The sequence below is a fragment of the Prosopis cineraria genome, unplaced genomic scaffold, assembly GCF_029017545.1.
Source record: "Prosopis cineraria cultivar Desert tree isolate PC_DT_omini unplaced genomic scaffold, ASM2901754v1 PC11, whole genome shotgun sequence".
Taxonomy (NCBI): Eukaryota; Viridiplantae; Streptophyta; class Magnoliopsida; order Fabales; family Fabaceae; genus Prosopis; species Prosopis cineraria.
In genome coordinates this window covers 381,145-393,555 of record NW_026555342.1, presented here as the reverse complement: position 1 = coordinate 393,555, position 12,411 = coordinate 381,145, and the positions used below count along the sequence as shown (strand labels likewise).

The window sequence follows — 12,411 nt, the reverse complement described above, 5'->3', positions numbered from 1 at the left end:
GCCTCATATTAATTAGATAATATAATCTATACTCTCACAAAGATAATATAATCTTTAATGCAAGAAAAATATCTCAATGCAGGTAGAAAAAATATATACATACACGGCATGACATGACCCACCGAAAAATCCAAAGAAAAGAAAATATAATATTGACTTTTAATAACTACAAAATTGGTAGGTCCACGACGTGCTTGACTTGTGAAATAGACGTTAAAAGTCACAGTTCGCACGCCAAGAAATGAAACAACTTCTAAATGACTCCGTATGAATTATTAGTGATCAAAATCTGGTAATAAGCTTATGAAGAGCTTCTTGGGTTCATTTGAGAAAAAATAAGAAAATAATAATTTAAAATTTAAATTGCATGTTAAAATCCGAGATACTGTGAATATTAATGTTCAATTTCAATTTTTATTTTTTACAATGTTTGAGTGTTGGTTTTCTTGGGCCCATTTGTTTCAACTTATTTTATAAAAAAAATCACTTATTTTTTGAAAAAAGTTTGTTTTGTGAGTTTTTATGACATTTGTTTAAACTTTAAAAATAATCAGTATTAAAAAAAGTTAATTTCCGATTAATTTAAGGGAAAATTTGTTTAAAATTAAAAAATAAGTAATTTTTAGATAGTTTAGAGATTTTGTAAAAAGAGATTAATTTTATAAAGATTTTATAAAAAGTAAACATTATTTTATGTTCAGTTACAATAATAAAATCAGCCAAAAAAAGTTAAAATAATAAAAATGTGATTGTTAGATAGAAGTTTTTAAATTTTATAATATCCTTCTTGATTTTTATTTTATAAAAATAATTTATTATATTATTTTAAAATTGTATAATAATTTTGCGTATCCCACCTCTTTAAAACATTATATCTCATCTATTGTATTAGATTATTTTTTAAAAACTACTCAAAATAACTTCTTAAGATAATCAAAACAGAATAATCTTTTTCAAAAAAAAAAAAAGAAGTGATTTTTCATAAAATAAGTTAAAACAAACAAGACCTAAGAAGTTACTTTGAGTAGCTTCTAAAAACAATCTAATACGGTAGATAAAAAAAAGTGTTTTAAATAGGCATAATACATGAAGATATTATAAAATTTTAAAATCATCATATAATAAATCATTTTGATAAAACATAAATTAAGAAAAATATCATAAAATTTAAAAATAATTAACTGATTATGAATTTTTTTTAATTGTAACCAAACATAAAATAATATCTACTTTTTATAAAATATTTAAAAAATAAATTTCTTTTTATAAAATATCTAAGTTATTAAAAAATTATTTATTTTTTAATCTTAAATAAACGATCCTTTTGAGAGGCTTGACATACTAGCTAGCTGGGAAGATGATTTCATTAAAAAGGCATGCACATGCTTATAGGTCTGAACCATAAAAATTGGAAGACCACAACTTCATTTTGGCTGAACTGTTTCATCTGTTGTCCAAGACAAGGTAAGCAATAAATATACCCCTTAAAGAACGTTAGTGAAAAGCTCGTGTGGATACATTGTTTCTATAGAAAGCCCGTTCAATATTCCGCGTCATTTGGAAAATTCAGTGGATGACCATAATTCAGCATTAATTACACCATTTGATTTTATGGTCAATTTAATTTGTGCGTAGAAAAAATGGTATGAAGACAAGATATTTTCGTTGCTTAATTAAAAAGACCAATATATTTTCCTCTACATATCCTAACTTCCTAAGACTTTAAAGAGCTTTATAAAAAAAAAGGATTTAAAGAATACATTCTTTCACCATCAACATCCATGATATAAAACAAGAACAAATTAACTTAATAATTTAATAGTAGTTTAGCATTTAGTTTCAATTTGCAATATCATTGGAGATATTGAGTCGAAGTCTATCATCTTATTTTACAAGAGGTTAACTTCAATAGTTAATTAGGATAATTTTGCTTGATTCACAAATTAAAATCAATCTTTCTAACAATTTTGAAATGTGTGTGTGTAACCAAAAAATAATTCTGCTACAGCTATCGAGTCAAAATGCACAGAGCACTTCAACATGTATGAAATAGCCTCAATATCAATATTTCATTTGCCTAAACTTTTTCTCTCTCTCCTCTAAAAAATCACTCCATGTAGTCCAAAATCAATAGGATTTTGTAGGTTTGTAATGTGGCCAAAGATTTTGGGCTAATTAAAAGAATATGATAAATGAGATTCAAAGATCTTGAGATAATTAAATGACAATGAAGAGGAAATCATTCCATCCAAACTATTATTCCCCAAAATTATCTTTGATACCATTGCTTGTTCTCCGAATTTATTGCAATTGAAACTCCTTCTTTCTCTTTTTTTTTTCAGTCATCATTTACACACACACACATATGTTTAAGATCATAATTTTTTATAGTACAATCTGTGGCATTCCATGCATCATTTGCATTGCCCCCATCCAAATTTACACAAACAAAACATTCCTTAATGGCCATACCATCCCTCATTACTAACAATACTTCACCACTTATCTCAAGAGTAAGGTCATTTATGGTTTTTCAAGTTGTAAAGGTTAGGTCTAATTTAGGTTTAAAAAGAAAATTCACATGAATTTTCAAGCAAATCCTCAAAAGGGGGTTTAAGTGAAAATAATGCAATAGGTAGACTTGAAAGGCTCATTTACATTTGAAAGAATACCAAAATCATTTTTTAAAATTATGTGAAGTAATTAAAATTTTCTAGAGATTCCAAGCCAATTTTTAGAGTCTCTTAGTTGAAAAAGAAAAAACATCAATTTGTCACAAATTTTTCTAATAGAGGCATTTAAATCATTTTCTATTCTTGATGCAAAAGAAAATTTCAAAACTTGTTGGAAAACAAGCCTTAACGTTACAAATCTAGCATAGCAAAACATTGACCACAGAACTTCCTATTAAGTATACAATCTAAGTAACCTTTTATCATTAGATCACACTTTAGTTTAACAAATTAATAGGGATAGTATTGTTCTTGTACCTTAAACCCAAAAGACTTGGTTGTAGTTTCTTAATTTTGTAGAACTTATTTATAAATAAACCTACTAGATAGGACTTATTCATTATTTTTCCTTAATTTAATTAATTATTCAATCTCTTATTACAATTAATAAAACTAAATTTTAAGCTCCAACCCTAATGTGGCTATGCAAAGATAACAAGTATATCTATATATTATTAACAAAAGCATCCCTGTATCATGCAAACTTCAAGTTCTACACTTAAATTAGCCCTCTCAAGTATCACCCTAATGAACAAATTAACTAAATGGTGACCAAACACTTAAAATCACTAAGAGAAGAGTAAAATAAACAGTTATACATCATTAATCACAAAAAGAGAGGAGAAAACTAACATTAATCCATTTAGTAAAGTGTTTAGATTTTTATAATCATTCACAAGCTACAAATATTCAAAATACTTAAACACATATCAGATTTCAAGAGGAGAGGAGAAGTGAAAAAAAAAAAAAAAAAGCAAGAGAATGGTGGTCCAAATGCCTTGAAATCTTATATTTGCTCTAAGCTCTTCTAACTCCAAAACCTTAGCTCACAAAGCTGCCCATGGTGGTTCAAAGTCAGAACAATGCCTTCCAAGTCAAAACAGCAGCATATATATACATCAAATCCTAACTTTTTCAGCTAATCAAAACATTTTGTGTTTTGTTAGCATCAAAGTTGAGAATAACTTTGCAAATTTGGTCAGAACTTTGCTCTGTTATGTACATTTCTCTCATTTGGCATGATTGTTCACCTTTACACCTGATTTCTTTATCTTAATACATTCCAAGGCATCCCTTAATGTCCAAAAACGCCCAACAGAACATTAAACTAAAATATTAATAAATTAGCTTGAAAATACCAAAATAGAGCCATGGTTTGAATTTCCAAAAAAAATATGTACATTTTCCTAACTTGAGTATTTAAAATATGTACAATTAAAAAACCCAAAAACATTGTGATGAAATGGTATGAAATTCTAGATGTTAACAGCATCATATTATTTTCAAAAGCTGCTCAAGAGTAGCTTCTCAAACTAATTAAAAATCCTTTTTTAGATTCTTTGATTATTTTCAAAAATTTAAACAAACATCATCAAATTTCTCGTAATATGATCTGTTTCAAGAAAGAAGAAATTTTTCATGAAAAAAGTTTAAACAAACGAGCTGCAAACTACGGAGAAAAAAGTAGAAAACAAAACAAAAAATAACGTGAAGATGTCCGCCAAATAATTAAGCCATCAAGGTCTGAAAATATGAAATTTCACTTTTATATATATATATATATATTTATTTATTTATTTATTTATTTATTGATATAACAAATATCAACATCACTCCATCTTGCAAGATGTTCCACAAATAAAACAAGGCAAAGGGTTAAAGAAATGTAGTAACTAAAATTTGATTTTAACAATTATTTACCTAGTGGCTCGTGTGTCTAAGATTTCGCCTAAATATAGCCTTACTTTTTTCAATGACACCACAATATCTTTCATATCGAGTCGCGCCTCAGGGAAATCAAGGCAACAATGTAAGGCCAATTCAAAAATTGTTGAAATATGTGGTAATATGTTACCAATATGTCTATTGTCTGTAAGCAGCAAATTGCCATCTAAAATATTGATGATTGATTGTGGTATTGATTCACTAACCCAATCTTTTAAACTTAGACCTTGACCAAACATCTCATCTATTGGCTTCTTCCTTGTAAGTGTTTCTATGAGCAAAATACCAAAACTATATACATCTCCTTTAACAGAAACCGCCCCTTTCGATCCATACTCTGCATGCCAATTTGATTGCTAAGTGTTCATTAATAGAAATAGAAGAATGTAAGCATAATATATATTCCTTAGTAAAGGATGTTCAAATGTATAAAAGAACATAAGAAAAGTAATTAAATAAAATATAATAAAATATGATTACTAAATAATCACCTGGTGCCATATAACCAAATGTAGCCAAAGTTTTCGTATAAATCTTTGACTGCCCAAGGCCTAACAATTTGGCCATTCCAAAATCACTAAGATGGGCCACCATATCTTCATCTAGCAAAACATTGCTTGGCTTTACATCACAATGAACCACCGATAAAGAAGAACCATGATGAAGATACTCTAGCGCAGATGCTATGTCGATCATTATATTCAATCTTTGCAAGATATCTAAACAATAGTTATGGGAATACAACCATCTGTCAAGACTTCCATTTGGCATAAATTCCATTATTAGAGATTTAAAATCAAGATTTGAACAACTACTAATGATTTTAACAAGATTCCGATGACGTAAATTGCACAAGGTAGCACATTCAACGTCAAAGCTCCTTAATGCTTCTTCCAAATCTAAGTTAAAAACTTTCACAGCAACTGTTTTTCCACTTGAAAGAATTGCTTTGTATACAGATCCAAAACTTCCCTTGCCAAGAAAATTACTTTCATTGAAACTATTTGTTCCTTGCAAAAGTTCATAATAGGATATCCTAGGTGGGTCCAAATTTAGGAAATCCCTGTTGGTCCTTTCACTCATACGATCCTTCTTACACTTGAGAAAAACTATGCAAGAACTAACCAAAACGATTGCCACCATGATAGGCAATACATATTTAATCAAAAACATCATTTTAGCTGACTTGTGCTTTTTTTCTATTATACATGGATGGACTTGCAGCTCAGGCTTCCCACAAAGATCTTTATTCATAATATAAGATTCCACTGTAAAATTTTGAAATGGCCCACCGTTTGGAATTTCTCCATGCAATAAATTGAAGGAGAGATTAATGTATTTCAGATAGGCAAGCGATTCTAATGACTTTGGAATCACACCAGACAAATAATTTTGAGAAAGATCTAAGAACTCAAGGCTTATCATGCCACCAAGTGATTCAGGTATAGAACCTTGTAAGTTATTATGAGCCAATGATAGGTTTTGCAAGCTTTGCAAGCTTCCCATGGTTGCAGGAATGTTTTCTGAAATTTGATTTCTTGACAAGTTCAATAGTGTGATTGATCTCAAGTTGGACACCTCAGGTGGAATTCTCCCACTAAATGCATTGGAGGATAAGTCTACAACCAAGATATCTTTGAGATTCCAAAGAAAGGAGGGAATATGAGAAGTCAATTTGTTAAGGCTGAAGTTCAACTTCTGTAAAGAAGTAAGATTCTCAAGGCACCTTGGAATTGTTCCTGAAAACCTGTTGTTGGCCAGATTCAACACACTCAAACTTTTGACTAGGCAAAGTTCTTCAATGATAGACCCTTGCAATTTGTTATCACTGAGGTCTAAAAGTTGTAGGCTTTGTAATTTGCCAATTGTAGTAGGAATCAACCCATTCAAATCATTTCCACCCAAATATAATGCCACCAAATTGGTTAAATTCCCAAGTGCACGGGGAATATCACCACTAAATTTATTATCATTTAAATATAATTTATTGAGCTTAGAAGCATTTGCTATGCTTTTTGGAATTTTTCCAGTAAGTTCGTTCCCCTCCACATTAAAAACTTTCAGGTTGGGAAGACTACTTCCTAAATATGATGGGAGAAGGCCAGAGAACATATTCGTTCCAAGGTACACTCGTACTGCTACTGAGATGTTGAATATATTGGAGGGCATATATCCACTTAAATGATTCATTGACAATTCTAATTCTTCAAGTTTATCAAGATTGCCTATGTCATTAGGTATAGAACCTGGAAGAAAAGAAACACTGATATATAATACTTTTACAGATGGATGGACTAGCAAGCAAAAACAAGAACTCACGAGTAATAATTTTTGTGTTATAGTATATATGAATGCATCACTTAATATTACATAAACTACACATATTTGTGTTTTTTTTTCTTTGGGTAAAAAACTGCACGTACTTGTCTAAAAACTTTCAGGTATATGTAGCATTTGGATTGATAGATTTGCATTTGAATTTGAATTTTAGAATTTAAATATCACATTTAAAATTGATGTATTTAAAATCTTTTGTTTGAATAGTATAAAATATTTCAAAGGAATGAGAGAGATTAATTGAGATTCGAAATAAAAACTGAAGATTCGAAATGACAAACTTACCTTAATCAGCAAGTGCTAATCTCTAGAATTTCTTATCATTTCATAACATTTTCCTTGCATTTTATTATATTTGGGCACAATTGTATATACATTTTGAATATCCAAGTTAGGAAAATGTGCTTATTGTTTAAAATTCACATCATAGTTTTATATTTTGATAACTTTTGGGCTAATTTCATACTATTTTGGTTTAAGGTTGTGTTGGAGGCATTTCTGGTGATTAGGTGAGGCTTTTGGAAGGTGTTTAGATGAAGAAATCAAACGCAGAGGTGACCAATCACGCTAAAAGAAAGAAGTGTATAGAATAGACTAGTGACTTTCGCCGGTGGGAAAGCCCAGCCTTTTCAATAGTTGAAAAAGAAAGGCCTAAAAATATATAAGCTATTTGTTTGACTTGGGACACATTCTTCCATACTTTGAGCTACATTGGGAGCTTGTGTGCTAGAGTTTGGGATTTGAAAGAGTGGGAAGTTTGCAAAGGATTGAAGTTTTGCGGACATGTGAAGCTCATTTCCTTGGTTTTGTTTTCCTTCTCCCTTTCCTCTCTTGCAGTCTAATATACATTTGAATATTTTGCACATTTGTAGCTTTTAGATGATTATGAGCAGCTAACACTTTGCTTTAGGATTATTTTGAACCCCTATAAAGATTAACCCTAATTTCTCCTATCTTTTTTGTGATTAATGATACATAAGTGTTTATTTTATTCTTTTCTTATTATTTCTAACTTCTACGTGATTGGCCACCATTTATATGTTTTGCTCATTTGTGTAATACTAGAGAGGTCTAGCTTGAGTATAAAACTTAAATAAAATAGTGTAAGAATTTAAAGTTTGCATGAAGAATGAATGTGTTTATTAGTAAGATAGATATATACTTGCTAACCTTATACAGCCACATTAGAGTTGAAACTTAAAAATTGGGTTTTATTAATTATAACAAGAGATTGAGTAATATATTAATAAAATTAAACATTTGTTCTAGATTTGAATTATAATAAGCAATAGATTTGGATTTGAATTTGATAGATTTCTAAGTCCTAACTTATTCAATTCATTAAATTAGAAGTAGATTTAGAATTATCAGGTGTGTGTGTGAGTGTTGGACAAGGGTATACCTGTGAAGAAGTTGCCACCCATATATACTCCTTTCAAAGAAGTGCAATTAGGCATTGATTTTGGAATGCTGCCCTTCAAGTTATTGGAAACAACAGAGAAAATTTCAAGTAAAGGGACTTGATAGCATATATCTTCAGGCAAATTGCCAGATAATTGGTTGATGCCAAGGCTAAACTCCCTCATAGAAGGCGTGTTGAAAAGAGACCGAGGAATTTCACCTATAAAAAGAAAAAAAAAATGCACATATGAATGTGTTTCCTATTATTTCCTTGTTATATATGCTAATATGACTTGGTTGATCCATAACATTTTGGTCCACCTGATTTGACAAACTACAAGCTACTACCACATTTAATTGATTATGAAAATGGGATTCAATTAGAAGATGATGAGTGTGCTAAAATTTATATTTTTATATAAGGAATTATAATATACTCCGGCCATTCCATCCACAATAAGAACATTAGTAACAACTTTATAGATCCAAAAAAAGTTAGTTGAAACCTTAATCCTTTGAAACATTATATATCTTTTTAATTATACTTTTAATAAATATAAGTGCCTTAATAATGACAATTGAAATTACAGTTGATTTTTTTTTCAAAAGGAATAATAAATAAAGTATGGGTATAATTGAAAAATATTATAAAAACTACTCAATGTCTTATATTTTAGACAACCAAACATGGTCTGAAGGGAATATTGAGTTCAAATTTTGGGAATAATATAAGACAAGTTTTGCTACCCCTTTTAATTCTTTTTTCTTAGTAATAGGTGTTATATGTTTACGGCAAGCCTTAAAATTTATGCAAACTTTATGTCAATTATGCCTTTTTAATATCAGCCCCTTCTTTTCTTGTGAGTGGAATTTAGTTAAAGGAAAAGATTGATGGATAAGTAGAGTGAGCATACCTGTAAAGGAATTGAACTGTAAAAACAAGTAATTGAGCAACGTTTTATTGCCAATTGACGTTGGGATGGTGCCATTTAAATTATTTCCCTCCAAAGATAAATCCGTTAGAGAAGACATATTGCTGAAAAGAGATGATGGGATTTCACCTGCTTAAAATTAGAAGTGAGCAACCACTAATATAAGATAATAGTTACAAGGCTCTGACATTGATCTATCTTTAAATATTGATATTCTCGTGTTGATCATATATATATATATAACTCATTTTAATTGTAATTAAATTATCGATGTTCTCTTAAAAAAAATTCCAGTTTACCTTTTTTAAATTCATCATCTTTAACACAATTTTCTCTCTCATATATAACATTTACTCTATTCATAAAAAATTACAAAAAGATAAAATTGGAAGAAATTATACTCCCTCTGTTCAAAAATGTAAGGCATTTTTAACCGAATCTCACCCCCAATAAAATAGTTATTTACTTTTTAACTAACCCTATCTTTTCATATTTACCCTTATTAAAAACCTTATAATAAATATAAAGTCATTATCAATAGGGGTACTTTTAAAAAAAAAAACTGATTACACCTCAAAAGACTAAAAATGCTTTACATTTTTGAACGGAGAAAGTATATGATGACCCATCTTTTTATTTAAAATGACTAATAAAAAGAACCATAAAGTATTATTAGGTGACTTATATATATATATATATATATATATGGGACTAGAGGATTATCTGATATGGATCCTATGGAGGTGGCTTTGTCTACCATCTTTGTTATGTTTTTTTTTTTAACCTTCTCATCAACTGGCTTTTATTGTAGTCCAGTCTTTTTGAGATAATTTATATATATTTTTTGGCAATGAGATATTTTTTTTTTTTGAATACATAACTTCTTTAAGGATTTTATTCAGTCGAATATTAAATTTATTTGGGAGAATGACAGGTGACAGTTAGATCCTTGATAAAATTTTCTACAAAATAAATTATAAATATCAATTCAAATAGTTACAAACTAAAATTTCTGTTACAATCTAAAAATTATATCTGATATTTGAATACTTATTTGTAATTGAAACTCCTAGATTTGTAATTATTTAGATTGATATTTTCAACTTATTTTAAAAAAAAAATTGTCAAGGACTTAACTGGTATTAATTCAGTATTTTGGGACCTAATTGTTGTTCTTTCAATTTATTTTCATTTAGCTAGCACCTGTTAGAACTATTAGCTCAGTAAGAAAACTATGAAAGGATTTACGAACTTTTTTTTTTTTTGGGAAGCTTCACTCTTTTCAGGTGATTAATTATCATATTTGCCTCATCCTTATGGCTCTTTGTTATATTTCATATTCACTTTAATTTCGGAGTAAACAATCTAGCTGAGAGTTAATTGATACCTAAATTTAGAGGAGTTAAATTTTAGGAACTCGGCTGTAACTAGATTAATACTACAAGAATTAAATGACTAATTTTTCCTTTGTTTGTATACAAATAGAATTACTAAATTATTACTACTAGAAATCATGACAGATCAAAACATGAAGAAAATCAGCAATGAATATATAATTTAAGACACAACAAACAAATCATAGATATAATTAAAACTCATACCTTCCAAGTTGGCGTATGAAAGATATAAATATTGAAGGTTTGTCAAATTTCCAATATCGCTTGGTATGATTCCTTTGTTGAATGTGTTTGTGCTTAATTCTAAATCTGCTAAATCTTTGCATTGATGCCAAATAGAGGGCATTTTGCCAGACAATTCATTTTGAGCTAGCCAAAGTAGTTCAAGTTTTGGAAGCCCAATGCACAAATTTTCTGGGAGACTGCCAGTGAAATTATTTTCTAGAAGATTAATGCTTTCAAGCATTGAATTATTAAATATTGAAGATGGTATAGAACCAGAAAACTGATTGGTTGAAAGATCTATCATCCGCAACAGTGGAAGACTTCCAATCTCAGTAGGAATGGTTCCTTCAAAAATTAAAAACAAACTAAAATGTGTTAGTATCCATTTTAATAGCATGAACATTGTAAGTTAATTTTAACCTTCATAGCTAGCATATATGCCAGAGAACATTTATATATTGTGTCTTTAAGTTAATTCTTTTAATATATATATATATATATATACCCATTCCATTTCAAAATATAAGACACTTTAATTTTAACTACCTTTACAAGGATTAAGAAAAATAGTAAAAAAAAATTGAATCATTAAATAGGTGGAAAAAAAACATTATTACTACTTTCTAAGATTTCCCTCCAGTGAAAATTAATCTATTTTAATTACTTTTATTACTTTTTTCTCATATAATATCTCTCTACAATACATTTAATAAGGACATTTATGAAAACAAAAATATAATACAATCCACTTTCTGCAGAGGGTTTTACAGTTTGAACAAAAATTTTAACTGACAGAAAGAAGATGTTCTATATTTTCAGCCGGAGGGAGTATATAAGAATTGAGTTTCCTAAAAATAAGAAGGAAAAAAGAAAGATTTAGTTTCATCATCCTAAAGGAATTATATCAAGGTAACCAAATATATTTTCTTCTATATAAAAAACAGATATAGATCTTACAATCTTTTCAAGATACATACCTGAGAGAGCATTATATGACAAATCCAATAGTTCAAGCGAAGATAATTTGGAAACTGCTTGGGGAATAGGTCCATAAAGTTGGTTAACCGTGAGTAGTAATTGTTTCAAGTGCTTAAGTCTTCCTACCTCAGCTGGAATGGTCCCTTCAATTAAATTCTCACCCCAATCCAAGATTTGTAACCTTGACAAGTTGCATACAGATATTGGAATGAACCCATTAAAACTATTATTGCCAAGACTCAAGAGTTCTAGTGTTGATAAATCTCCAATCCGTGTTGGAATTTTCCCATCAAATTCATTGAAACTTAACTTGAGTAGTTTCAATCTACGTAATTGAACCAACTCGTCTGGTATATGACCATGAAAATTGTTGTTACTAAGATCAAGTTCAACAAGGAATGAGAGATTAGCCAACTGTGGAGATACTATGCCTTTAAGACCAATGCCACTAAGATTCAAGGAACGGACTCTTCCATGGCGAGTATTGCAACTAACACCAGCCCAATTACAAGGAGAAGAGGAGATTGACCAATTAGCTAAAAAATTGTATGGATCAGAAGTGATAGAGGATTTAAGAGCAAGTAGTGCAGATTTGTCAGTGGTGATATTGGTTTCACTCCAAGCTAAAGAGGCTATGGAGGAATGGAAAAGGAAGATGAAAATGAAGGAAGTAGGTTTTCTCAT

At 29.4% G+C, this 12,411-nt stretch overlaps 1 protein-coding gene across 1 annotated transcript; it reads right to left on the bottom strand.

Moving 5' to 3' along the window:
- Positions 1–4,429: 4,429 nt before the first annotated feature.
- Positions 4,430–12,411, bottom strand: LOC129285561 (LRR receptor-like serine/threonine-protein kinase GSO1). The gene is made up of 6 exons (XM_054921296.1): positions 11,727–12,411; positions 10,729–11,094; positions 9,110–9,256; positions 8,197–8,415; positions 5,909–6,703; positions 4,430–4,794 (listed from the first exon to the last, which is right to left on the bottom strand). The coding sequence occupies exons 1-6, from the start codon at positions 12,409–12,411 to the stop codon at positions 4,430–4,432; spliced, it is 2,577 nt and encodes an 858-aa protein (XP_054777271.1).

What these genes read in the sequence shown, in the direction of transcription:
- LOC129285561 (XM_054921296.1), bottom strand. Translation starts at nt 12,411, where the DNA reads ATGAGAAAACCTACTTCCTTCATTTTCATCTTCCTTTTCCATTCCTCC. An exon ending in GTCATATAATGCTCTCTCAG is followed by an intron (nt 11,095 to 11,726) that starts GTATGTATCTTG and finishes TAATTTTTGAAG; the next exon opens with GAACCATTCCTACTGAGATT. An exon ending in GGGTGGCAACTTCTTCACAG is followed by an intron (nt 6,704 to 8,196) that starts GTATACCCTTGT and finishes CTTTTCTTCCAG; the next exon opens with GTTCTATACCTAATGACATA.